Source organism: Lethenteron reissneri, chromosome 10, assembly GCF_015708825.2.
Source record: "Lethenteron reissneri isolate LAM-NWPU_2019-01 chromosome 10, ASM1570882v1, whole genome shotgun sequence".
NCBI lineage: Eukaryota > Metazoa > Chordata > Hyperoartia > Petromyzontiformes > Petromyzontidae > Lethenteron > Lethenteron reissneri.
Window position 1 is genome coordinate 7648860 of NC_083788.1, and position 27936 is coordinate 7676795.

At 45.8% G+C, this 27936-nt stretch overlaps 1 protein-coding gene across 1 annotated transcript; it reads right to left on the reverse strand.

The window, feature by feature from the left end:
- Positions 1-324: 324 nt before the first annotated feature.
- On the reverse strand, positions 325-27679 carry KDM1B (lysine demethylase 1B). The gene is given in 25 exon segments (XM_061549402.1): positions 325-4183; positions 5914-6016; positions 6862-7014; positions 7190-7312; positions 7822-7947; positions 8120-8236; positions 9498-9572; positions 11063-11194; positions 11950-12077; positions 12459-12630; positions 13650-13787; positions 14377-14451; positions 15278-15454; positions 16072-16256; positions 18366-18567; positions 18723-18737; positions 18739-18762; positions 19345-19461; positions 21154-21265; positions 21702-21791; positions 22896-23017; positions 23334-23424; positions 24080-24173; positions 26417-26547; positions 27650-27679. Coding segments are annotated over 21 exon segments (2457 nt in total). The 5' UTR covers position 23424; positions 24080-24173; positions 26417-26547; positions 27650-27679; the 3' UTR covers positions 325-4183; positions 5914-5932.
- Positions 27680-27936: the final 257 nt, after the last annotated feature.

The window sequence follows — 27936 nt, forward strand, 5'->3', positions numbered from 1 at the left end:
TATCTGTCATAATTTATATGATGCAAAATGGCCATGACATTTTTTGGATAAAGTCACAAATTGGGTTGAGTCAATAATCAGGTAAAGTATTAACTCAATTAGAATAGACACCGTGTTCCGAGTTTTGTGTCATCTCTTTTGGCAACATAAAAAACGTGCGATATCTCACAGACACACATATGTTTGAAACACCAAAACCACATGTACTGAATATGTAATCTGGGCTCTAAAGCAAACAGGGCAGTGTACAATTTAAGCATTTGTCCCGTTGCATTGAAGTGAGCAGAAGGTTTATCGAGGCCAAAGAAAAACACAGTGTGCCGTTTATATATTAATAAATCATTTTGCGGTTAAGGTATTTATTTTGAAATACATTTACACTGGACATATCCACCGAGACGCATACATCTTGTTTTACTTTCATGCAATCCCGACACAGAAACAGCGCATTTTTATAAATTAACCATATGGGTGAAATTTAGCTAAAATCCAAGATGAATATTATTGAATTATGAGCCGTGCAATGACATTTTAGCAGGGACACTGGAGCTAACAACTCTTATGAAATCAAAAGCACCAGGAGCACCTTAAATATCCACAGGTCTGACCGCACCTCACTTCTATAACTCTCATCCATATATTCATTCTGAGTTTCTCTCGTGTTAAAATAAGTCAAGATTTAAATAACATAAATAAAAACAAACAAACACGGCTCACACATTCCCAATTATATTCGTCATTCGCTCACTGCATATCCGCACAGCTTTCATTACCAACAACAGGCCAGGGATTGTGGCATCTCCGGAGTCATCTTACAGGCTGCGCACAGAAGTTCACGTTGATCAATGACTACTTGTAGATTCACTTTCCCCACTTAACAAGTGAGAAGAAACTAGCGATCGTTTTTGGAAATGTGGAATTTGTGTGCAGCTAATAAGGCTCGGAGGTAACACATCCCTACAACTCAAGGCAGCCCGAGGCACATGCAAAAATCCGAGATCTAACTTTGATGAGTTTTTTTGTGAGATGTAAAAAAAACGCAATTATGATGCACCCCCCCCCCCCCCTGTCCAGTTCAATTCATTAAACCGCGAGTGGTTTTTACAGGAAATTACGTTAAAATATATACACACAAATAATCCAGCATGTCCATCATCAGTGAAGATATGTAAAAACATCTATTTTACACAACTATAAAATTCATTAAAAATACAAAGCGGTTCAAACAAATAAGCAAGTGCTTTTTCATGAATCCTCTACCAAACGAGCACACGACTCGCGGAAGAAGAAACCTATCGTGTGAGAAACTGTAATAATTTACCGCAAACTGTCAGGTTGAGTGATCCGCACGAAATGAAACCTTGACAGAGACTGCTTTTCCTTTGAACAAAGGTGGTTTTGCAATTCACAATGCTGTAGGACTTGCTCAGAGCAGGCTCAAAGTGCTAAATGTTCGGATGATAACAGTGTTCCACTCATTATCAAAGCAGCGTGCGCACCTACGTGGAAAAAGAACGTCTATGGCAAATAGTCGCCTCCTGGATGTAATTGAAGACAATGAGCACAAACCACCACCATGGTAGCTTGCGATACGTCACGCAGATGCCTTACAGTCAACATGTATACGAGGTACGTGTAACTGCTATATTTGTGTGTGTGTGTGCGCGCATATTATTTCAGGACCATACTTTCCAGGTCTCACTAAAAACAAATTAGGTGCTTCTTGTATACGCCGTCACATAAAGAAGGACATTTTAACGATGTGACGTGTTAAAACCAGAACATTCCTATGCGAGGTACACAGTACACCTAAAATGAGGTTGAACAAATGAGGACCATCACTCGACTTAAGAGGATCTGTAAATTATTTTAAATGAGCATGGTGCTAGCAGTGGTTGTCTGAGAATTTACACGCAAGGCTCATCATATGCAAATCTACTGGTAAGCTACGATAGAGGGGCACTGATAGGCAGACGGGCGTGAATCGTGACTGATAGGAGAGATGGTGCAGAAAGAGAATCACTTTTTTGTAGGGTGAACCGATTAAGGTTCACGGACATTAACCAGACCGGGTGCGCGTGCGTGCAGTCGTAGTATGTATGGAGCGGTAGTATCCCGGTTAGCGCGCTGCGCTACGAACCCGGCGACCCGAGTTCGATTCCCGCTCACAATGGCGGTTGGCCGTGGTGCTGGCCACATTTGCGCGTTTACCGTTCCAGTACTTGCCCCAACAGTCTGACAAGGCGATAAGGGGACTTTCTCTTTGTGTAGTATCGAGACGCTCTCAACAACAAGCGGAGCACCGGGCGGCTAAAATGCAGCAAGCTGGCACAGTGGGAAGCACACAATGATGCACGTGCCCAGTCATCCCAATCAACCCACGGCACCTGGGTCTGTTCCGTGACCTCCTGCCAGTGAGCCTTCAATACTTCACGTGGCCTCAAAATGCACCTAGCATGGTACAAGCGCAGTAGTGACATCACCGCCACTTAGTGGTGAACTGCAGCTGTTGTTGTGAGTGGCTCAGCCTGCATCGTGTGTACAGAATTGCAATAACCTGGGCTAGTTTCAGGTCGGAGTCCTGTCTCCCCAACTGAGTGGAGTGATGCATCTTACACTTTGGCTTCCTTTAGTTTAAAAACAAAGCAAGTACTTAAATTAAGCATTACAATTGCTGTAAGGCAAAGTACTATGCTCTGCTGATGATATCATTTACAACAATAATAAATAACTCGCTTATAACTCCGTTAGATAACGCCCATTATATAGCAATAATACATCTTAAATTAAATTATACTTAAAACTAAAGCTCTTCCCAAAAAAAACACACATTTCAAGGTGGATGAAGCAAGCCCGAGGGGGGGGCAACCTGAAAGGAAACACTTGGGGAGTTGAAGGGTGCAAAACCTTCCTTCCATCTGTAGGACAGGGGAGGCAAATGCTCAAATAATAATTGCCAAGAAATGTTTGGTATGCTCGGGGAACTGTTTTTTTAAATATAAATTTAAACCCCCCCCACCCTCCGATGCATTTCTGCCCATGATATTTAACATACAATTTGTTCAAACCGCTTTAAGTCCAAAATTTCGCGCAAGCGGTGACGCGTCTGGACACCGAGACGACAGCGAGGGAAGAAGTTTATTTACAAAATGGGTGAGATCCTCCCCCCCGTGCTGCAGTCATTCCTAAGTTATTGAGAATCCTAGCCAAGTATGACTGCATCAGTGCGAATTTCCATTCCCGGGTTAAGGATCAATCCTGCTCCAAATAGTTTGATGTTACATTTGGAATAAAATCAAGACCTGTAATTCCCCTGTCAGTTCATCGTTGAAAAGAAGCAGCACTACCAGGTTTTCCAGACTCCACAAGACGGATGTCAGTGCTTTAGTAAGTGTACATTAGTCACATCAGCGGCTGCAGCCAGACTACCAATGCGTAGGCAATGTTCCAATTCATCCGAGGAGTGCGTTTAAGCATCACGGACCCAACAGGGTTCAACCCAGTTCATCGTGGCCCGGGCCGATTAATTTATGTTTACAGTTGATTAAACTGCAGTGTGTGCCTCTTAGGCACGGTGATGCCATATAAATAGTTTGTGATATACACAATCGGTAATTCATGTAAACGTCCATGCTTTCTGGGTTCAAAATATTAACCCTGCCCCAGAAAAAAAGACGGACTAATATACCTCGGTTTATTAAGTAACAGGTGTAAATCAGATTTTTTAAATGTGTCCATGCATTTCGTGTATATTAAAAAGCACGTTCCCATGAATTACATCCCAATGTGATGCCAGTGTCGGGTATAAAATATATAAACTATCACTATATTTTCAAGATTAATGTACACAGGGGAACAAGCTTGGAAGGTGGCATTATCGGGACGTGGATTAATTCTCATCCATTGATCTCTTTTGACAAGCCACAAGGTGTCGCTCTCTATCTGTGCAGGTGACCGAGAGCTGCAAAGTTGTTGTTGACTGACGTACACTCAAGAGACGAGGATGGCAGTTAAGTGCAGTTGTACCTGTTGTTATGATTGGGGTTCTCTCTCTGCATTGGTGACAGTTTATATTTGAGGACCCTGTTATGAGCACCCGGATACCTTGTATCGATGTCTTTTACTCCCGACAAGATATAGCAGAATTGCAGGGAACTGGGAAAATCTATGGAGCATCAGTGCCCTGCAAAGATAAACAGAAACGTTCAGCAATACTTAAAAAAGCATGAGTGGTATCAATTCATATTTCTTTTCCAGGAGACCATTTTTTTTGTTTTTAATTGACGCAAACCATAATTTTGCATCATACATTGACGACTAAAAAATCCAGTGTGGTATTTTGGATTGCACGATTGGAAAATGTAAAGCCATCATAAGCCAAACACCTCCTGCTGTTGGGGTAGAGGACTAAAGAATAATGTAACATTGATAAAAGACAAAATGTTCCGTATCAAAAATAAATTAACTTGAGATGGCGCACAAGAAACAAACAAAAAAACCTTCATTTGCTTTTCCACTGACCCACCAATGTAGAGCACAGTTTAGATATTGCTCAAGTTGCGGTCAACATCTGGACCACCCATTTAGAATACAGAGCTGTTGCTCCACTTCAGTCGCTCTGCGATCAGGGGAGAAACGTTCTTGGTCGGCTGGTACGGCATCACAAAAACCTCCCCCCACACTCTGCTGTGCTCATGCAGTGACCTGAATCCCCGTTCACCTGGAACCGAGTTCCAAGACACAAAGAGGCTCTCTGTCTGTATTTCTCCTGTTTGTGCTACCCCACATCTCACTTGGGCTATGGGAGCCACGTGTGAAATCCAACCAACAAACATATATGCCAGGTTTCTATCGAAACCATTAACCACGCAAAAGCGATGTGACGTTTGCATATACGGTACATTTGTTGTTCACATATCATAAATATATATAAAAATAATTATTTACACACATTTGTCAACCCACTGCTGGATTAAAGCCTCCCCTTGCCACGTCAGTTACGGTGGCTGTAGGACCGTACGTCACCAGACTGGTCAGCATGGGATGAAGGGGAAGATCAGTACTAGTTCAGATATCACATGCCATTGAAATCTGGCATAGCCAGGAATCTAACTCAGGAGGTAGGATGTTTCATAGAGTAATGCACTAGCCACTCTCTATTCAAAATGTGAAATTAAATATTTCGTAAATACAAGTTATACAGCGTCATTCAAAGGGATCGTACACAGCTATGTCGACATTTTGTTGTGATACGCAAGTCTTGTTCCTTAAATCAGTGGTCAAGAACTCTAAATAACCTCAAGCCTTACAAGCACATAAAAAATAACAAAAAAATATGTAATAATATAAATCCACGTATTGTACGTCTATTAGTGTTACTAAACAGAAACTACCATGTGCATGCATTGCAGAGACAGAGAAATGGATTCCACAATAACCACCGTCTGTAACATCCACAGCAGCAGTACGACCATGGCAAATGTAAACTGTAAAAACGCAACGTGGCATCGTCTCATGGCAGTGGGGAGGGGCAGACCAGCGGTTGGTGGTGGAGGGGGTAGAGAAATAACAAATAATTCCTCGCGTGGTGCTACATCAAAGCAGAACGACACGACCCAATGCAATGCAACCACGCGACAACACTCGCACAAGCATCGGCGCCGCCATCAAACGCCAAGCGCAGCTTTGTTGCATATTTACTGCTACAAATTGAATCAAAGACGACGGTGTCAATCTGTGCGCATAAACACAAGAGGACCGTAGCAGCGAGCCATTGGGGGGCATTTAATGAGGCGTCAAGCGGAGAAAAGTCTGCATATCCCCGAGCCACTCTGTGGGTGGGTGCAACATGCCTGTCACATTACATTTGGATGTAACGGTGCATGTGTACAAGCATCGGTTTAATTTTTTTACCCAGCATGCCGCACTGCTGTCAAGAGGCGGCGATCTTGCTTGCTTCACGCACCCCGCTCAAGTAGGCCCCTGTGACAGTCTGCGGGAAGTGCCTGTTTGTTGCCTAAAAAAAAAATTCCATAATTGACATTGACAGTGAAGTTAAAAAGTGTCTCCATGCTCAAATTCGAGTGAGGCAGAGGTGGTGGGGTGGCTCAGAGGTCACAGCATTGAGTTGGCAGTGCTGAGACCCTTGGCTCGAAACAAACGCTTATCTAGTCTCAGCTCTCTGCCACAAATGACTGCACAAAAACCTCTAAATTCACATTAAATGTGCTAAATTCAGCTAAATTCCAGCACTGAGAATGACAAATATTTGTTTTTATGCACTGAACATGACTCTCAGTGGTAGAGCTGATGGGAAAGTGCTGCCCCCTCTACTTTGTGAACCAGAGGCCACTTTGAGGGATTTCAGATGAAACTATTTTGGGGAAAAATTACGATGAAATTTGCATGCGGTGATGCTCATCCACGTTGTCGACCATGAGGTACGAGTGGAAATATTAAATTCTGACGGCAGTTTCCAGTTGTTCCATATGACTACCACACTATTGGACTTTCCACAAATTTCCACTCATTTTATCAATCACAGGAGGGATGATGGATCGAGTTGACCCTGGGCAGGAACTTGAATACTGGCCTTTCTGCGAGTTGAGAACTTTGCCACATCGCCACCCAGCCAGATTTTACCATTATTACTTATGAGATTAGAGGGTCTGCGGTCCAAGAGTATCTGTGCCTGGAAAATAGTATTCGCAAGTATGCAGTGGGCAATGACAAAAAACTACAACAGTGTTCACTTAATTGGGTATCAATGCCATTTTCAGAAGAGTTCTAAGTCGGCTGCATTCCCTAAGGTTGAGAACCCCTGTACAAATAATGTCCTTTAAAGTAGCCACCTGAACTCACCTCACCAGCGAAGAAGAGCTTGCCATTGAGGTCCTGGGCCAGCACATCATAGGCTTCGCCAGTGCCGCCAGGCCGTACGTAGCTGTAGGCCATGAGGGCCCAGGGGTCAGAACCCCACCGCGTTACGAACCAACGCAGGGGGTCGGGCACGTTCTAAAGTACACATACAACGTTTCCACAACTATAGCCAACAGCAGTGGCAACATGAACATTCATCTCTTTATGGCAGTCATGCAATTATTTTTGCGAATAATAGTGTATACGTATATCTGTATCTTGGTGGACTCTTTCAGTGCGTGTGTGTGATGTGTTGCAAAGGGGCACTTGCCTGCTCAGGAAAGATGGCCCGCAGTGCCTGCATGCACTGAGACACCACCTGGGAGTCGCTGAGGTCACGGATCAGCGCTACCGAGTCACCGCTCACAACGGACATGAGCACGCACTGCTCTCCCTGCAACACACACACACATAGACAATGATCCCCTCCTCCCAGAGCTTTTAACAGACTCTTGGAGCAAGTGCTGTTAAGCAAGCACCTATTCATGCCGGCACAACGCTAGAGTGGGGTGCTGTGGCAACCACCACATCTCACTGTCTTTGTCTCGCCTGTTCCGCTGCTGACACACCGCACCAAGTACTCATCTAAGGTGAAGCGGGGGGGGGCCCAAATATTCTCCATTGATGTTAGTCACGACCAGAAATTGGACTCGGGTAGCAGGCTTCGAAGCAGTGCACTAACCACTACGCAACTGATCCCTACGCAGTGATGCACAAAAATAGAGGAAATCGATAAAAGAATGTACAATAGTTAGGAGGGAGGGTCAAAGGCTGTGAGAAAATCAGTAGTTGAGAAAGTGATATGACGTCAACGTTGGAAAGATGGGAGGCGTGAATAGATGCGAGGAGGGCAAGAAGTCGAGAAAGCCAGAGAGGACAGGGAGGGGTTAAGGCAAGACCTACCTTGGGATCCATGTCGTAGAAGACCCCAAAGAGACCCCTACGGTCATGGCTCGGTGGAAGGTGTCCAAAATAGTCGGCTCCGCGGATCTTGTGCTCCCAGAAACGGAACGGGAACTGCAGCCCGATCTGCGTGTGGAAAGCCAAGCGTGCTATTGCATTATTTCGCTCGCTCACTGTGCCACGCCGTGACACGCAAGACAACAAAACAGCTCGCGTTCTTGTCAACAAATCCCACAAGCCTTAACACCGACTTTGAAGGAAAATGTGCCGCGTGTGTGTGTGTGTGTGTGCGCATTACCTTCTCGATGAGCCCGGCGCCCAGACTCTGCAGGGCCTTGATCTTGCGCTCAGGAAGTGGGGGACAAAACTCCAGCACTCCCAGCTGCATGAGCGCCAGTGGGATTGTCACCAGTACCTGGGAGCAGCACCGTGGTAATACACCATTACAGTAGCACACGTCGCACTTTCAAAGCATCCACCACCACACGATCACACCGTCGGTGGACAGTAAAACCTTGGATTGCGAGCATAATTCGTTCCGGAAACGTGCTCGTAATCCAAAGCACTCGTATATCAAAGCGAATTTCCCCGTAAGAAATAATGGAAACTCAGATGATTTGTTCCACAACCAAAAAATACTGTGTTCATATAAAAATTATTAATACAAAATACCTTTTTATATTTTTATTATTTACATTTAAAGTAATCAAATTTATTAATCAAATTTAATCGTGGCTGGTTTTGAGGGAGACGAGAGGAGAGGAGGAGGAGGGTTATTGTGTAGGACGACTTTCACTTGCAGTACAGCTACTAAAGAACAGTCACTACACTTGGACACCAAAATAAAAAAATGCTTTACGCACACACTCGTGGTCACAACACTATAGTAAGCAGTATACGCTCGCACAAATGTTGACTATACGAGTGAGGCACGCCGACTGAGACCGAGCATGGGAGACCATTACCCACAATCCCGCAGCGAGAGAGAGAGAGAAGAACCATCGGCTCAGTTGTAATCACGTGACACTCAGCAGACAAAGCGTATACCGTACGTACTGCTCGTGTTGCAAGATATCGCTCGTTTATCAAATTAGTATTTATTTAAAATTTTTGCTCGTCTTGCAAAACACTCGCAGACCAAGTTACTCGCAATCCAAGGTTTTTACTGTAATTGTTTTCAGATGCAGATAAACTGCCAACTGTGGTAGTCTCTATTGCAGTCTGAGATTTAATTCAAATTTATTGCACAGACAAATGTACAGCTCTTTTGTAAATTCACTGCTGGAAAAGGGTCCATTCTTTACCATGCTGGGTCAGTGCAGGTTGGTAAAAGCGGGCAGCAGATGTACAAGCATAGAAGTACAGAACCATGAATATTTCTGAACAGTCCTCTACTGGCTCACCACATAGCCATGCGGGGGGCTTCATCAAGCTGTGGACTAACAAAAGGCTAAAAACTAACATATTTTTCTAAACCTGATTAAAGTAGCATTAACGTAATTTATACATGGATATCAGTTTCATACCTTTTTAATAGTGTCTGTGCGCCTATCTGCATTTCCCACAGTCTCCCTCGTAAGAGGAAATTTGCATCTACAGACTCATTGGCTTCTATTGAACCAGATTCTAATGACCCATGCAGAAGCAATTTAGATGCAGTGTGAATGTCGCCTGACCTTATCAGCAATGTAGGTCATCCCTGTAGCTGTATGCACCTTCACACATTCCCCCGAGTAGTCCACTCGTTTTACCTGCAGATAAAAAAAAGACAAAGATCACCCATGTAGCCTGCAACATACTGTTGGGGCAAGTGCTGTTAGTGAGCACCTATAAAGGCCGGAACGGCACACGAAGGGGTGGGTGACCAGCACCATGCCCGGCCGCCTTTGTCACCCTAGTGGCAATGTTTAGACATCGCGCGAGGTACTCATTTGAGGCTGAGTCGACCTAGAGGAGGCCCAGGACCGGTTCAGATAATAGTAGCTTAGTGCTTAGCTCACTCCGATACAAACCCAGCAGCCCAAGTTTGATCCCCAGCCACAGCTAAAATCAGTGGCGATTGCTACCATTTATCCTACTCCCTGTGCCTCCGCGAGGTCGACTCACCCTCAAATGAGTATCTGGTGTGGTGTGTACACATTAGTGTACACATTAGCACTGTGAAAAGGACGCTGCGGGTGGTTTTGGCCATACTACCCCTCCCTGAGCCATGCTGCCTTTCATAGGTGCTGCTACTGGTAGGAACCTCCTGGTTACACCAGCCCACAGGGGATTATTGCGTCCGTCGTGCAGGGAGGGGCTGGGTGGGGAGGGAGGGGTTGGGTGGAGTGGGGAGGGGCTAGGTGGGGAGGGTGGGGAGGGGCTAGGTGGGGAGGGTGGGGAGGGGCTGGGTGGGGAGGGTGGGGAGGGGCTGGGTGGGGAGGGTGGGGAGGGGCTGGGTGGGGAGGATGGGGCTGGGTGGGGGGTGGGAGGGGTGGGGCTGGGTGGGGAGGGGCTGGTCACCCCGTGGTGGCCTTAGAAAACTCAACGTTTAACCTACTCACGCCGGCTTGTGCCCGCCCTCGCAGTCGGGCATATTTGCGGAATACACCACGCCGCCGTTGACCCTGGCCATTGACCGAGCAACCCAACGTTCCTACCAGCTCCCTCTGCAGGAATGTGTTTAATGGCACTTGGCTTAACAGCCAGTGTTGGCTATACGGGGGATCTTTGTGTCGTTGTGCGATGTGTTGGGTGTGCAAAGAGAAGTGGTGGCGGCGATGCAGCGGTGTTGCAGGGTTTTACACACTGTGCTACAGTCCTGGTAAACCTGAGTTTTATTCCTTGCCATAATAAAAAAAAAGGCTAGAAGTGGCATGTGAAACCAGTCCTGAGTCTCCTCCGAGTATTCCGTGCGACATGTAAACATCAGCACAGGAAACACAAAAGTGGTCGAGCATGGTGCTGGCCACCCAGTTTCGTGTGTTATTCTCACTGGAGTAGATACTCTCTTGTAGCACTTTCACTTAAGATTAACAAATCTGGCAAGTTGGGAAGTGGTGGCAGAGAGGTAAGCACACTGCACTACCAACCCGGTATAAAGCAAGTTCAATTCCTGACCACAGCTGTAATCAGCGAGGTGTGATATGTGAACTGGTCCTGTGGTCTACCCTCACCAGAACGCACTGACCAGTGTGGTGAATAATTGTCAAAGAATCCCCATGACCGACAACCGTGTGGGGGGGGAGAGGGTCATACGTACGGGGGTGTGTAGCCGAACGTCCAGGCCCTCGGCCAAGCGGTGTAGGATGGTCGAGTACCCGGCCGTCAACAAGGTGTGGTCTCCGGCAAACTGAGCAAAGAACTCATTGTGGTCCCAAGAGCGTGCGGATACCTGGGCACACACATACAACGATTTCCCCGTTCAGCTCTGCGGACTCGTGGTGAAAGCGCTGCTACAGGCACATTGCACAGACGTATGCGCAAAGACAAAGACTGCCTTGTTTAGACGTATTGCTGGGGATTGTGCTCCTACAAGCACACGTACGCAAACACAAGTGCACATGTACGCAAGTGTAGACACGAGGGGAGGCCCAGGTCTGGTTCAGATAATCGTCACTGGTGTTGGTTCCGAGAGGGAATCGAAGTATAAGCACGTGTACATATACACAACACCAACAACCACCATTCGCCACTAAGTGGCGGTAACGTCACCATGGTGCTTATACCAGTCGTGCAAAAACAAGCCCCTACCTCCTCAGTGGTGCCGGACGTGAGCAATGCCATGCGGGGAAGGCCAATTCCAATCGGCTGTTCCCTTCATGGTGCTCATAGCCACCACAGTGGCCAATGGGCTGGTAACCCCTCCACCTTCAATTTACTTACCACAAAACCACGTAAAACCATGTATGCACACATACACACACACATCGATAGAGATAGCCCGTTTAGACGCACAGACTTGGAGAAGGTACTGCTACAAGCAAATGTGTGTATGTATGTGTACACACGTGTGCACTTACGCACCTCCGATTAGCTCGGTTGGCTACGTACGGTGCGAAAGATTTTCAACATACATACGTACGCATGTACACGTGCATACACACACACACAAAGTGCCACGGCCTTCAACAACACGGCACTGTGCACCTGGCGTAGGTTGGCTCCGCATGCGTACTCCAGGTTAGCCAGGTGGAACTGCAGCAGCTTCTCTTCAAGCTCCCCAAACGAGAGCCCCGACTCCTTTCGGAATGCGTGAGTCAGCTCCTCCATCTTTTCTGCTCACGCACACAAATATAAAGAGCCTCCGTGTATCCTTCACAAGACTGTTGAGGCAAGTGCTATTAGCGAGCACCTATAAAGTTCAGCACGGCACAGGAGGAGGTGGGTGGTAAGCATTACGCCGGGCCACCTTTGTCTCCCGAGTGGCGATGGATAAACATCGAACCAGGTACCCATTTGAGGTGAAATTCGACTTAGGGGAGGCCTAGAACCGGTTCAGATAATCGTCACTGGTGGTGGCCATGAGCGGGAATCAAACCAGCCTCACTGGGTTTGTCGCGCGGCGCGCTAAGCACACAACACGATCGCACGTGCGCGCATATACACACCCCCCCCCACCCAAACATAAACACAGACTTGAACGCACGCACACGCACCTCCCAGGGAGACGTCGTGAGCGGGCTCCGTGGTGGTGCGCCACTGTGCGATGATGTCGAGGAGAGCGTTAAAGTGGAAGTCCATGCGCTTGTCCAGCGCTGGGTCGGTGACGCGGCCGCTCTCGTCCAGCAGCTCGCACGCCTCGCCCAGAACGTGCATGCGAATGCCCAGCTGTCGGGCGGCACAGGTCGGGATATCGTAACCATTCGCCCCCCCCCCCTCCACCGAGCATTATCGCGATGACAGCGCATACACGAGCATTTAAATTAGGGGCGGGGGGAATTTTTTCCTTACTTAGGGCCGAATATGGCTTCAAGAGAGGTTTGGCAGGCCTCGTATTAATACACACCTTAGCCTTATGCAATAATAACACGTAGCAAATTATAGAGGCACACCGTTACGGAGTGGGCTAAAATAAGAAATACAGTGCTGCCACGCCTAAAATATTCCCCTCCTGTACTGGAATAGTGCAGCTAAAATGCTTGCACAATTGATGAATAAATATCATTTGTGGGCCGTTTTGAAATTGGGACGTCCCATGTGGCCAGAGGACGCATACATTCAAGTCGCTGGCTGTAGGTTCGCCGCTGCTGATATAAACGGACACTCAATTCCATCCATTAGTCATGTAACGATTCACCCCCTCCACAATGCGATGAACTGTCACAATTCAGGGGCATGATTTTATGATATGCCATGAACTGGGATCATGGTTTGAGGAATTGATTCACAGATAAATTATGTTCTTGCCCTTGCGGTGCATGCATAACTTATGGTGATGTGAACCAATGCAGTCTATAGTGATATACATGTACATGAATCTGAATGAATTTATAAGTCGTTAAGATGCCACTATCCATAGCGAACAGCTTGAAACTCAATGTTGATATATTAGAATGCAGTGTATGGGAAAAATACAATAAAATCACAAATTGTTGGCGTAATACTGTGATATCAACTCATGAACCACGTTTTGTTTAATTTAAACACAAATGACCAATTACTTTGAAGTGCGTAATTTAGACACCAATTATTTGTGATTCATTTACATTCGTAATTAACATATAAATTTAGATGCGTTCACGTATCAAAACGTTCTGAGAAACAGCAACACATTTAAGTAAACAAGGTTCTTTTTTCACAACTAATTTTTCTGCTTCTCTATCTCCACACCCACTCCACCCCCTCACCTGTTCACACATGAGGCTGATCGGGTTATTGACACAGCCGTTGACAATCTGGGCCCCCCGTCCGACGGTAGTGCCCCCCAGCGAGCGGTCGTCCCACACGCGCCCCCCTATCCTCTCTCGGGCCTCAAGCACAATCACCTGGTTGCACACGGACAGACGCAGAGGGTCCTTCACATTTACTTATCTTCGCTCCAACACCACCAACCAAGCAATACATTACATGGGTCGTTTGGGACTGCTCTATGGACTCTGTCATGGACTGTGAAGGCCTATACACTGCAAGAGGAATTATAGCATTAATGGCCTCTTAACAACAGCTAGTCTGGGTCTAAGATTATGCCCCTAGGACAGGGTTCTTCAACTAAATTTTTTGACGAGTCCCATAATGAATTTAGTGTCCCGTGTACGAGCGCTATATCACGAGGTGTCATGATGTTAAAATATCTGTACATACGACCGCTCTCTTGTTCTTATTACTGGGTCTTTCACATATCTCTTGTTTATCTCACTTATGTTGATCTCTTGTCTACAGCTCTATCTCTGTATTTTGCTTATCTCTAATTTTTACATTATTTTTCTTCATACCTAAGTGAGCCGTAGCTCTCGGCCAAGCCTTAGCTTGGCGGGCCATTCAAAGAGCCCATGGGCCAGATGTGGCCCCTCAGGTGGCTAACTGAAGAACCCTGTCCAAAGAAGAACCCCGTGATCGAAAGCAAATCGCTTTTACCTTGAGGCCAAAGTTATGAAGCTGCCGAGCAGCGGCAAGGCCTGCCGGACCGGCTCCTATAACCACCACGGAATTCTGTACAACATAACATACAGAGCAAAATTATGTTCATCACACAAAGGCAACACTAAAGGATGCGCAAACAAATACGACGTTATATACTGGACCTGAAGTCACTGAGCTGTGAAAAAGCTCAATTGTTAAGAGGAACAGTCTCCTGGGCTTAATGGCATGAGTTTAAATCCCAACGAGGATCAAAGAAGAGTAGTTGCATTATGAAAAGGAAAATTGATACCATTATAATAATAAAAAGATTGAACAATTTGCCACCTTTTGTCAATCGATTGCTGGACAGATGCCTCCCCACATTCGGCAAGGGGGTAGGATGCTGGTGATAACTGTAGTCGGGAATCAAACACGGGTTTCCGGTTCATAGGGCAGTGTGTTAAGTGATCTCACCATAAATACCAGTAATTTCCACTACTTGCTATGAGCACCATCAGGACCACAAACGGATATGAACACCACCCATTGCTTATATGAGAAGTGCTAAAATAGCAACAAAAAAATTGGATGATGATTATTTTATCGCTGTCGCTGATGACGGTGCAATAAGTGATTTTAAAAATGGCAGCGGAGATGATGATGTATGTGACGATGATGATGAGGGGGATGAGGATGATGATAATTGCCAAAGAAGGTGATAACGATGCTGACCACAAGCATTGTGGTTAATGCAGACATGATCCCTTGTAAAAGGCTTCAGTTTGGTGTTTTAACATCTTAACACCTGCTTTGTTGCCAGAAAAAAGGGGAAAAACCCTATTATCATATTTTGGAACTGACAAAGGAGGTCCCATGATGATAGTGAGAGTGATGACCATATGGAGGGTGTGCCTGCCTTGCGGTAGTGTAACGGTAAGAGCGGGCGTCCCGGGTGTGCAGAGAGCAACCCGGTGTTGATGAGGCCCTTGCGCATGGCGAAGTGAAGGATGCCCTCCAGCTCCTGCATGCAGCGCACACGAATCAGGCCCCGTACCAGCAGGTGCTGCATGCACTTCTGCACCGTCAGGAATTCCTGCATGCACAGAGGGAGCATGCACACAACACCACACATTAACCATTACTCCAGCCCCTCCACTGGCTCCCAATGCAATCCCAGATAAATGTTAAGACTGCACTTGCCCATCGTCAAGATGCTTTATGAACTCGCCACTACTGACCTCTCCTCATTCATCTCACTCTAATCCATGCACTAGCCCACCTCTCCCATCTCACTTTATTCTCCTCCACGCATTCTCCGCTCCAGCAACCAAGGCCTTCTATCAAACCCTCCAGTCAACCTTTTCTCAGCGGTAGGTAGCTCATTCCCCTTCTTAGTTCAGAATACAGTACAATGGCATTTTTTGTACTGCCTGTGTTATACTTGGTAGTCGCCCATCCAAGCATTATCAAGGCTCAACCATGCTTAGCTTCGGAGCCGATGAGTTTGAGCGCATTGCAGGTACTTGGTCATAGACCATGTTTAGGTATGTATATTTTAAAACCCCTTTGTACGTCTCTTTCTGTCACTTCTTGGCCGAGTGAATCCATGCATTCCATCATTTGGGTGAAGAATCAAATTTGCTGTCGGTGCATAATTTTGGCCAAAGCGAATTGTGCAACGTTAAGGCAACCCATTCACGTAGGAGTCACCTTGCAGTTGATGTTCCACAGCGCCAGGATGAGGTTGCGCAGTGCCAGGTACATGGTGGGGTCACGTGAAAACTCGGGGAATTCATACAGCTCATCCAGCTCCATGACATCTGGCCGCACGCACAGGGCCTTGCCGCTCTCGTTGGGCTGGTAGAAGGGCTGGAAGTATGGGTTCAGGCCAGGCACTGGCAGCACACAAAACATATACAGTCATACCTTGGTATACGACCGCTTTGGAATACGTCGAATTTGGTATACGTCGTGTTTTGACGAGAAAAAAAATGTCTTGGGATATGACGTCTTGCTTGGGATACGACGTGCTTGCTAGAACTTGTATGGGTCGGGATGAGTCACCGCGTACAGTACCCGCATACACAATACTGTTACGGCTCTAACAAGGCAAAAACAAACTTCAATGGACAGGTTTTTTAGTAAAACTCAAACTTGGTGAGCCTCAACCAGGTCCAAGTCAAGAAAAAAGACAGAAAAGAGAAAATGAAATAAGTATAACCCGTAAAAACAAAGTTTTTCACTATAAATCCTTTATATGCGTGGCAGCGAACTTAATATAAAGGATTTAAAAATATATTCGCCTGTGGAGGACGCGGGGATCGATCCCGCGACCTTTGGCATGGGAAGCGAGGGCGCTACCAACTGCGCTACTCCGCAACGGCCTGTGGAGGGGTTACGCTCTGGGCTCTTATACTGTGACGTTCAGCCAAAGCCAAGAATGAGTTCTATTTGAATATATGTAAAATAATTTTTTTTTGCCTAAAAAGTGTAAAATTTTGGGAATTTTTTTTCACGAACATTAATTGTCTGGCACAAAGAGTCTGTGTGGAAAATAGTCAGCTCGATTGGATCACGGGAAGTGGGTTAAAAAACGACCGAAAGATTTGCACGGTCGTAAGCAAGCAAGCACGCAAGCAAGCATGCGAACTTAATATAAAGGATTTAAAAACCCCAGAATTTCAGCTTCCTGAAGTTTAATGGAAGGGGACTCTCCTTCAAAAAAATAACATCTCCTCCTCCTCCCCTTCCTCACCACCATCCTCGTAGGCTATCAACTCCTCTCAGCAAGGTAAAGTGATGTTAAATTTTATTTCAATTTATTTTAATTGATTTATGCATTTATTTTGATTTATGTATGCTTTTTAGTAATAAGTAGTGTCTACATTTTTTTTATACAACCCCATTAATGTATAATATGCCATATAAAATATCATTTCTTATACTCTGGAACGGATTATTTCCTTTCCCTTTATTTCTTATGGGAAAAATTCGTTTGGTATACATCATTTTCGGGAAAGTCCTACCTTCTGGAATGAATTAACGACGTATACCGAGGTACCACTGGAGTGTACATGTACAGCTCTGTGTTAATTCACTGCTGTATGAGGGCCTCTCCAAGCCATGTGGATCATAGAGTTTATATTTTTTGTTACCACATTTCATCATAATGGTTTCTGAGCACAAGCCCAAAGTATAAAAAATGACAAGCAATCAACAACAAACGGTACTATTAAATGTGTTAAAGATGACATTCAACGTTACCTCGGATCTTTGGCATGATGGAGTGGAGCATAGATGTTGGATTACACAAGTACAGTACAACAATGCATTTTTCTGCACTGCTCTCTGATATACACATATATGAGTCCCACTGTCTAAAGGCTATAACTAATGTCAAGCGCAGAAGTCGCCCATTACAGCACTATCTAGGCTCAAGCCTGCTCGGCTTTTGAGATCTGATGAGATCAGGTGCTATTCAGGCGATTTCCATATACTTTATGCAGAAACACAGTATTTCCAGATAAAAAAAATTCCCCTCTAGTGTCCGATTAGTGTGGCTAAGATGCTTGCAGTGACAGATAAATATTGTTTGCAGGCTGTTTCAAAATGGTAGGTCTCAGGTAGGCGTCGGCCGTATGAAATGAAATCAAGGGCCATTCCTGACCTTTGGGCCATATGCTTCCCATCACTGGGTTAATGGGCTAGTCTTTTCACCTGCATAGGTTATGCTAGGATAGTTCTCTCTTGGAGGTAATGTGCTCTAAGAAATCTGTGGATTATCCCAGGACATTAAAAGTCCAAGTTTTTGTCAGTTGCCTAATAATGCACCACTCAAGATAGTGTATTTACATGTAGTTCTCACCACTTCAGGTATGATGGGATCCTGTCCTACCCATGATATATCCCAGTTACTTTTCAGTTCAGAGGTGGTGACCCCATAGTGGGCAACTGTGTGAATGGTCGCATAGCCAGCAGCAGAGGTGTGGTGTGAGCATGAGCACCTGTGGTGTGTGGCACGGCATGCGAGTAGTTCTCGAGGCTGGTAAATCGTGGCACCGAGCGCTCCGTGCCGGCGCATGCCGGGCTCATGCCTACGCAGTCCAGGTAGTAGGCCGAGAGGAAGGGAGCGGCGGGACTGTCCTTCAACAGCGGGGGCAGCAGCAGCATTGCAAACCAGCGCGGTTCGCTCACCTCTACCACCCTCTGCCAGCCACACAACAGAGACACGAGATCTCCGATATAAAAAGGATTTCAATGTATAATTGTAACATGTTTTAATAGTACCAAAATATTATACTCAATGTTCAATGCATGAATATTAATATTTGTAATGCTTGAGCTAAGCTTGTCAAACATACCGAGTCTTCTGGCAGGGGCGCATGGATCAAAACCTTCATTCTGTGAACAAAAGAAAACAATGTTCCACACAGATGATCAAACCCACAACAACATCCATCCATACCAACGGTCGTACATTTACAGGCCTTTTATGCATCCACTGTACCTTGCGGTTATTGGACTATTCTTCACCACGCTGGCCAGTGATGGTCGGTGAAGGTGGAGAGTATCAAGTATAAAATAGTAGAATGGATTTTGCTGCACTACCCTCTGCTGACAACATAGTCTTGTAGCAGTGTAAAACACCCGCTTTATATGCACGGTAGTAATCTGAACAAACACTTATCCAGGCTAAAGTCTACTAAGCTTCAGATATTTGACGAATTCCGGGTGATTTGGTAATAGGTATCAAACAATTAAGAGGGTTTAAATGATCTGTTGGCACGACAGTATGTTTCCTTGTTTTGGAAAATGGAAAGAAAAAGGAACAGCGGTAGCCTAAATCTGGACAGAGAGTACTGAAAATGTGACACGGAGGAAGGTTGGCACATGTTACAGCAAAGCTCCGAAATGACGGAGAGTGCAGTAGCTTCATCATCGAGATGACAAATACCCAGCAATGACTAACGAATGCGTCCTTACCTTAATAGCGGAATTTACTTTCATGCCGCAGCAGTACGTCTGGGCGAGCTCGGTCGTAAGCATCACCTCTCGTGTGAGCTGCCTCCACTTGCCACAGCCCGGCTTAGTGCACTGCACCTGCACACGTGACAAGCACCGCACCCACCAATTTACTTAAGGACATTTTAACTGTTGCGATCTTTCATAGAGCAGCGCAACGCCGCCATGTTGGTGAATGGCCTGCGGTTTTTATTGTCGGAGCTAGCTCGGAGACCCCTTTAAATGACCTCTGGTCCACACACTAGGATGCAATCCTTTCCCACAAATATTTGCATCCTCAGTCTGCAGATACAAATTTGTGTCAAATAAAATCTTATTAAATTGTTTTTTTTTATGCGGCCATTGTGGCCGGACTGATACCATCAAATGACTACACATGAGAACGAAGTTTCATCACAAGTGTCTGCCCAGATTGTAACCCAAGAATTCAGCACTGTCAGCTCAGTGCTCGAGCGACCTAAAAAGATATTCAAAAATAAAACTGGGTGTAGTGATGCAAGCATTTAATCCCACAATTTAGGTGGAGTGATCTGTGGATCACTCATAAATTGAGGTGCTTGAAGAAGGCAGTACAGCAAGCAGGGTTCCGAGCTACAGAATGTGTGTGGAGCATTACAGGTATTGCCTTGACTTAAAGCTTTCGTGACTGCGAGAATTAATATTCTTTGGGTCTTTCGGTAAAGTCACGTAGATAGGTTCAAAGAAAATAACAAAAAACTACGACGTTTCAATCGCAACACAAGCGGTCGTCATCATGACGATCGAAACGTCGTAGTTTTTTGTTATTTTCTTTAAACCTATCTGCGTGACTTTACCGAAAGACCCAAAGAATAGGTATTGCCTTGTATATGTGGGTTTTTTCAAAAGTACTCAGGTTTCCACACCACCAGAAAAAATACAAAAGTAATTGGCCAAAGTCCCAATGCCAAAGTGGCATGAAATATAACCTTGAGACTCAGTGAGACTTTCTTTGGTAAACAAAAATATTATTATTAAGCCCAAGTTTGCCCAACGATATAAAGCTATTAAAAAACACACAAGCATATCTGAATAGAAACATTTGAATGGAGCCATTCGGTCTGCAGATTCGCTGGAGAACCAATTTTTTTCATATAGTGGGGAGTTCTCAAGTTTGTTGAGTAAGTAGATGACTTCAGGAGTAGCCTGGTGATGAACTAAAATGCTGCCAGCGAATGATAAAAATGGGCAGTGGTGCTACGCTGTGGTCCATAGTTTTAGACTGGTGACCGTAGTCGCACTGCAAGCTATTTCTTAATCAATGGAGAACTGAGAGCACTGAACACTCCATGCGATGATGATGCTGTGGCCTGGCTCTTAAGTACGCAGACGCTAGTAGCAGTAGTCTATTGTCCTATGAAGCGGTAGTTGCATTCCTGAACAACACCGCGTTGTGAAAACATTGCGTTATAATAAATAATATATAATATAGGGTAAAGTAAGTCCGTGATAACAGGTGAGATGAGTATGCAAGGTGAATAAAGACTGAGGCGCGTGGGTAGTATCTAGAAGCATCCAGCAGCATCCTGCCTTGTGTGATGCAACACGGAGGCAGCCTTATATCCGCTTATTCCTAATCGCGCGACGTAGTTCTGGTCACTCAATGCGTTATATCAAAATTGGCATCAGCGTTATAAAAATGTGTTTCTTCATACATTCATCACGTTATATCCAATTCGCGTGATGAAAACATGCGTTATATAGGAAAACAGACTGTACGCATGCAACAATGCCCGCTGTGACGAGTCGTACCCAGTAGGGCAGCTGTTGATCAGCCATGAAGGCCTTGATGCTTGGTTCGCTCTTCCCATTCATGGTCCACACTCGCTTCCAGCTCGCGTAGCGCCCGTAGCCATCCTTGTGACTGCACGTACGTATTTACACACAGGGCATGTATACGTTTTATCACCCGAGGGATTACACCGAGAGACAAAAATAGGAATGCGTGGATTAGAGAACATGTAAAAAAATACATACTGTCGACTGTTGAGAAAACCGAGTGAGTTTGGGCCGGACACGTTGGTAGAAGGGATCGTTGGCAAGCAAAAATAAAGATGGAGTAACAGCCAAAGGAGGGGAACGTGTCCAACGGAATGCCTGACGTGGAGATGGAGGCCCTCATCCAGCAGCGGATTGACAATGGGTTGTATATGTGGATGTACTTCTTTAGATGTTATGCTCCCTTCACATGGCTTGCTTTCGGATTTTTTTAAAATCAGCAATCCCATAAGCTGTAAAATTAAACGGCATAATGTCCGAGTTGTCTTGCCACAATGATCCTTAAACAATTCATGACCCACCTTCGGTAGTGGTGGTCGAAGCACTCGTTGCAGAAATGCTCCCCGCATGACAGGTGATACCAGCGTGACGTGTAACCGTTCTTCGCACACCTGCACAAAACACGCAGACACGAAAATAACACACGTGCTCTCAATTCAAGGCAGTCCCCCTTGCTTTGAATCACAGTTGCATCAAATTAAAGACAGCTACAACTTCAGCAGTATTTCGGTCAAATTATATGCATGTAAAAGTTGGCCCCTTTTATCAATCCACTGATGAATGAGGGCTTCCCAATACAGTACAACCCCTCTTAACGACGGACATTGGGTCCACGAAATCGGTCGTTAAGTGATTTGGTTGTTAAGCGAGTATAGGAAATACCTGTTAAAGGATTTATTCGTTCTGATAGCATCGTAAGTTACCATAATTCACCCAAAAAACGTTCTTTATAATATTTAAACAATAGATATTAATACATAAAGATACTGACTACATTATAAACACATAATATTAAAAGAAACATGGTTAATGCATTAATTCATATTTAATGTACCTACAACAGCCTGTCGTTAACAGGGGAATGTTCGGTAAGCTAACACATTGGGCTCTATGGAGGCTCGCAGTTAAGCGATTAGTCGTTAACAGGGGTGGTCGTTAAGAGGGGTTCTACTGTACTGTGTCCATCATTGGGGTTATATTGAGAGCACAGATAGTGAAGCATAGATGTACAGTACAACAGTATAGTGCATTGCCCTCTACTGCCCATCACGTAGCTCTGCGGCACTATGACAACCTTTTTGTGCAGGCTGATCACCTATCCTAGCACTACCCAGGTTCAGCTTCCGAAATCTAAAACAATCGGTGCATTCCAGGTGATATGGTCAAAGGCTGAGTCCTCACCAGTGCAACATAGCAGAAGGCGGCACCTATAGTTCAACTATCACACAATGTATGATCAAGGAAGGCTTTCTGCAATCAGGGTGGGTGACAGTACCATGAGCGTACATAGATGGGAGGGCAGCCGCCTTCTCACCCCCCTCACCCCCACTAACGTTTGGGGACACGGACAATCCATGAAGCTGTGCTCCTTCAATTAATACAATTAATAGGCCCCATTAGTTACGCGGCACGAGAACCTATTGTTACACGTTAGCCGTGCCCCCCGCCCCCCCCCCACGACTTCAACATTGTTGTCATGCGCTGGGATCACTCACCGCTCGCTCGCGCTCACGAAGCACACCGGCACGGTGACCATGCAGCCGACCTTCTCGCACTTGCGGTAGCGTTTCTCGTCATCCTCCTCGGGTTCCAGTCCTCCTGGCACCTTCTTTTTTATCTGCAAGCCAGGCGTGGTGGGCACAGAGATCACGTAGAACGTATCACAGATTGTGACGCTCGACAGACTTGCTGTAAGTGGTAAGTGTTGCACTGCGTAACTGACGACTTGCCAACACTACCGACTGAAGCGGTAGACTGACAATTTTTTTACTCTGTTTACCGCTTACCTATTTTTCTAATCTAATCATACGGCTTCATATAAACATTTTGGGCTTAAAAATCAGTACAAGAGGAAAAGGGTTTAAATATCAGCAGGCTGACGCTTAAATCGGTAGGGTTGGCAAATACGCAGCCATAACTGTGGGAATCATTACCTGCCGTCCTGAACTCCGCACCATGGAGTTTGCAGTGATCATCTCCAACACAACAGCTTTCCTTTTACCTCGTGGCCGGGCAGCAGCCATCCTGGCAAGGGAACACGCAGCATGGGCAATGCTTTTGTATGCTAATGGTGGCCAGACGGCAACCATGATACCAAGGAAACAGACGGGACTAGGCAGGGAGGGGGTTACGTATGCTAATGTAGACCGATCAGCGAGCGTAAAATGAGGGATACAAAAGGCACGGGCAGCATAAGCTGTAATAACCACCGAGAAGGGACTATAATGCTGGCAAATGCATAGGAGCAAAGGGGTTGTTGATTAAGGTAAATTAAATGGGTTTGCAATCCATAAAAATACTAACTACTCTTATCTTGTAGATATGGCCTAAGCTGTTTGTCCGTGGCTATAAGGAGAAACACTTGAAAATCAGAGTCAGATATGCTCGAGCAATATTTGCAATAAAATATCAATATTATATTGCAAATAACCAAAGTCATGATGCAGTAATGTCACTCAAGAATTTGTGAATGTGATTTTAAAGTAGTTACACATTCATGTTGGACAGCAAGAGGCACAGCCTAGGTGTGTATCACAAACAGCTGTTTGTGCTTTGGGCTGGACCGTCCTTTAGTCTATTCCCGAGGGGCCACAGTAACAATACGGACTTGCATGGTGTGATACGGGCTGTACAGAGAACAGTGAAAGGCACAAGATTGGCCACAATCACAGCAGCTTACCACTGTTAAGTAGGCTTGGTTGATTATCCCGTAGTGGACTGTGTGTGCTCGCCACTAAGCCAAAGGTTCGATTTCCACCGATGTCCAGAAATGTCTGCCGGAAAAATACCAACATGCACGCCCACTGTTAATACATAGCACTGTTTCTTCGACTACGCCGCTATCCACGGGATCCTTCTTTATAACTATGAGCATTCAAAATTCCCGGCACAGGTCACAAAACATGTGCAACGAAGGCTTGGAGATGGTCCCTAAGAGACCGCTCCTGCCACTTCACTTACCACATACGTTACTATCAATCCCTCACTTGAAACACAAGGTCATTTTTTACCAAGGTAATAAACCTTATTTAAAGACACCATGATGCTACTCTTAATGGAAGATGAAGATTTGAAAGATCACCAACTAAATTTTGAGCAGCCTCCTGAAGGGACTGCAGAACTAATTATTTGCCAAAACCTTCCGTGACAATTCCCTGACATTATAGCACGACACTCTACGGACTTTGAATTCTGAAAGGACATCACTTCACATTGTGATAGGACTCCCATATAAAGTGTGGTACAGCCCTTTTGTGAATACACTGCTAGATGAGGGCCTCCCCATGCCTTTGCAGGTCATGAGGATTATTTGGCTATACCTCCATAATGCTGGTTGGTGTGGGATGTTGAAGGTAAGCAGCAGAACACATTGTAAACATTCTATCGATTGGTTGGTACTACTCTCTAATGCCCACCACATAGCCCCACAAGCCTGATGACAACCTATTTGTGTATGGAGGTCACCCATCCAAGAGCTTTTCAGGTTGAATCATGCTCAGCTTCTGAGTTCCTATCAAATTGGGTGCATTCCCCGGGATTTCTGTTCCAGGCAAATTGATGGAAATAAAGAAATAAAAATAATCTCCCATCTTGCCAGCGAAAACCCATTTTGCCTAAAGCATATGTTCCTCTATATGGATGAACGCAGTTGACACACCCTGTGTGTATGGTCTACGTGAACTGTAAGGGAACCATTCAACTGCAAACATTCTACTGTGTTAGCCACTCCTTGTATGGGAAATCTGGAAAAACCGGCATGGCTTTTGGCGCCAATGGTCTGCGGTATTATCAAAAACATGCATTATCACATAGTTTGTTCTTAAAATCTTTACGACAATACAAAACAAACTTTTAACCAGCGTTGTTACCTGTCCTAGTTTTCCGAGGATGTCCTCATTTAGAGGTTATCCTGACAGTCTGTATGTATTGCGGATATATTAAAAGTCTCAATTTGTCAGTTTCATAATGATTCACCGCTCAAGGCAATACATTTACATGTAGTTCTTCCCTCTTCCGGTATTGTGAGATAGTCTTGTTCCAATGATATGTACCAGTTTTTTGTACCTCAAAGGTGACAACCCTCAAGGGGTGGAGCAGTGGCACACTGGTGAGCACACTGCACGACGAACCTCGCCACCTGAGTTTGATTCCCAGCCAGGGCTAATGTCAATAGTGATATCTGAACAGGTCCTCGGCACGTGATTACAAATGCACATTGACCAGTGTGGTGAAATATGATTTCTCAAAATCCCATAACAGTGAATTGACAAAGGGCTGTAAAAAAAGCCGTTAAGAACACTTTTTGGACTCCATGTGGCTTGTTTGTAAGAACAAGTCACGGACTCCCCTTAGCGATGAAGGCATCTCCTCGACGTGCAGATCACGTGGGTTGTTTGACCAGAAAACGTTCACAATCCAGCAAATTAAAGAATCGAATCTGAAATTTTCCGAATTGCACGCAATACACGTGTATGAAATTCAACATGAGAAGTTGAAACTAAAAAAGAACGGAGCTGTGGTTTGAGCTATAATTACAGCTTCTTCTGGGAAATCAGTACCCGGAGTGCCTTACATTTCTAATATAATTACACTTGAGTCTAAAACAGCATATAATGAAGCATTAGGGCCTCACACATTTATTGTTATCTTCTGTGTCAAGAGTGCCTGAGATCTACCTATTTTCTCGCCCATCATATGCTGTAGAAGCAGTATTATGGACTTACTTAGATACTAATCCTGCATCCCATCGGACAGTGGTGCATTAGATTTAGATTGTAACACTGCACCTGCTTAAACAACGGGGTCACGTTCCTTTTTCAGCCGTGGATGGACGAAAGGGCTGGAGATGCATTACTGTTTGTCCTTACCATCTTAAACCTACCTCTCTTCTCACCCATCATATGTTGGCGCAGCAGTGCAATTATACGTACATTTGAACACACAGCATCTGATAAAACATATGGTCTCGTACACCTATTTCCCAGTGTCTGCTGTCATCATCGCCACAATCATGTACCTATTCTCGCGTACGATCTCTGGTTCAACAGCGCCTTGTATTTACATGTGCCACTCGCTTAATGTAACACGAGTTCAATTAACAGCTGTCTTCTCGTCCATCACTTGCTGACAGTAACCTCGGACACAGCACTGCAAGGTAGTACCCATTAGTGTACAACACAGTGCATGAACACAACACAAATGTATTATCCATAATGTTCCAACACAAGCAATGACATGACATGCCATGCCACAGGCTTATTCACGGGTTAGCATCATTCCACACAACACGCTGGCCATGGGTCGATACGCTGTTGGATGGAAGAGGCCTGCCCCAAAATCACCGCCACCTCTCGTGGTCACCTCGTCGCTGCACACACGAGCTGAATTGATCGCTCCATCTCCGCGGTGGATGATAACTCTCAAACACGTTCCACAAATCTGCTTGGCTTGCCAATGTCATCATCATCAACATCACCACCAACAACCCTTCCATAGGGCGACTTATGGTGGCACAAGGCCCCAATAGGGGCCATACATTTAGTAGGTACGCAAAAATTATGTCAAAACTTGACCCCCCCGCCCCCTTTCTCTCCCTGTACTCACGCAGACTTTTTACACCCCCCCCCCCCAGAATCCTATAGAACTGCCGATATTTAATCCACGCAGAAACGATCAAGGATGAATACTATTAACGTGTTTAAGCAAACAGATAGTCCACACCGCCGGACTGTCTGTAACTCATTTGAAGGCCAATGTAGACAAATTATTATCGAGGCTCCCCCCCCCCGCACATTGTCAGTAGAGCCCCCCATTCGCAAGTGGGTTAAGCCCCCCAACTCCCCCCTCAATGCGTACATACTAAATGGATACCCCCCCCGCCTCACCATACCACTCACTTTTACTTCACTTGCCAAAACACAAAGCGTGCGGGTTTAAAAAAAAATGTTGTCGTTGTAACAATTCGAAAGTCCACGATTATCACCCGCTTATTTTCTTTATAAACCCAGCGTTGAGTGAGGTTGTAAACCCAAGGCCCCCCCCCCCCCTCACAGCTGTTCGCACACGCGCGCGGGTACAGTGCAGCGGCGGTACAACGTTGATTGAGGCGGTGTCCACAACGCCGCCAGCCAGCGGCAGCGCCACGAACACCGCCTCGGACGAGGGTGGGACATTATCTGAGGGTTTAAGATGTTTGGCTACTGCTACTGCTGCTGCTGCGTCCTTACCCCGCGCCTCCTTGATTCCTTACCTCGCCTTAAACGTCGAGCTCAGCGGCCCCCACACACCCAAGTGGCCCCGCCCCCTCCCACCAAGTGGCCCCGCCCCTTCCCACCAAGTGGCCCCGCCCCCTCCCACCAAGTGCCCCGCCCCCTCCCACCAAGTGGCCCCGCCCCCTCCACCAAGTGGCCCCGCCCCCTCCCACCAAGTGACCCCGCCCCCTCCCACCAAGTGGCCCCGCCCCCTCCAACAAGTGACCCGCCCCCTCCCACCAAGTGGCCCGCCCCCTCCACCAAGTGACCCGCCCCCTCCCACCAA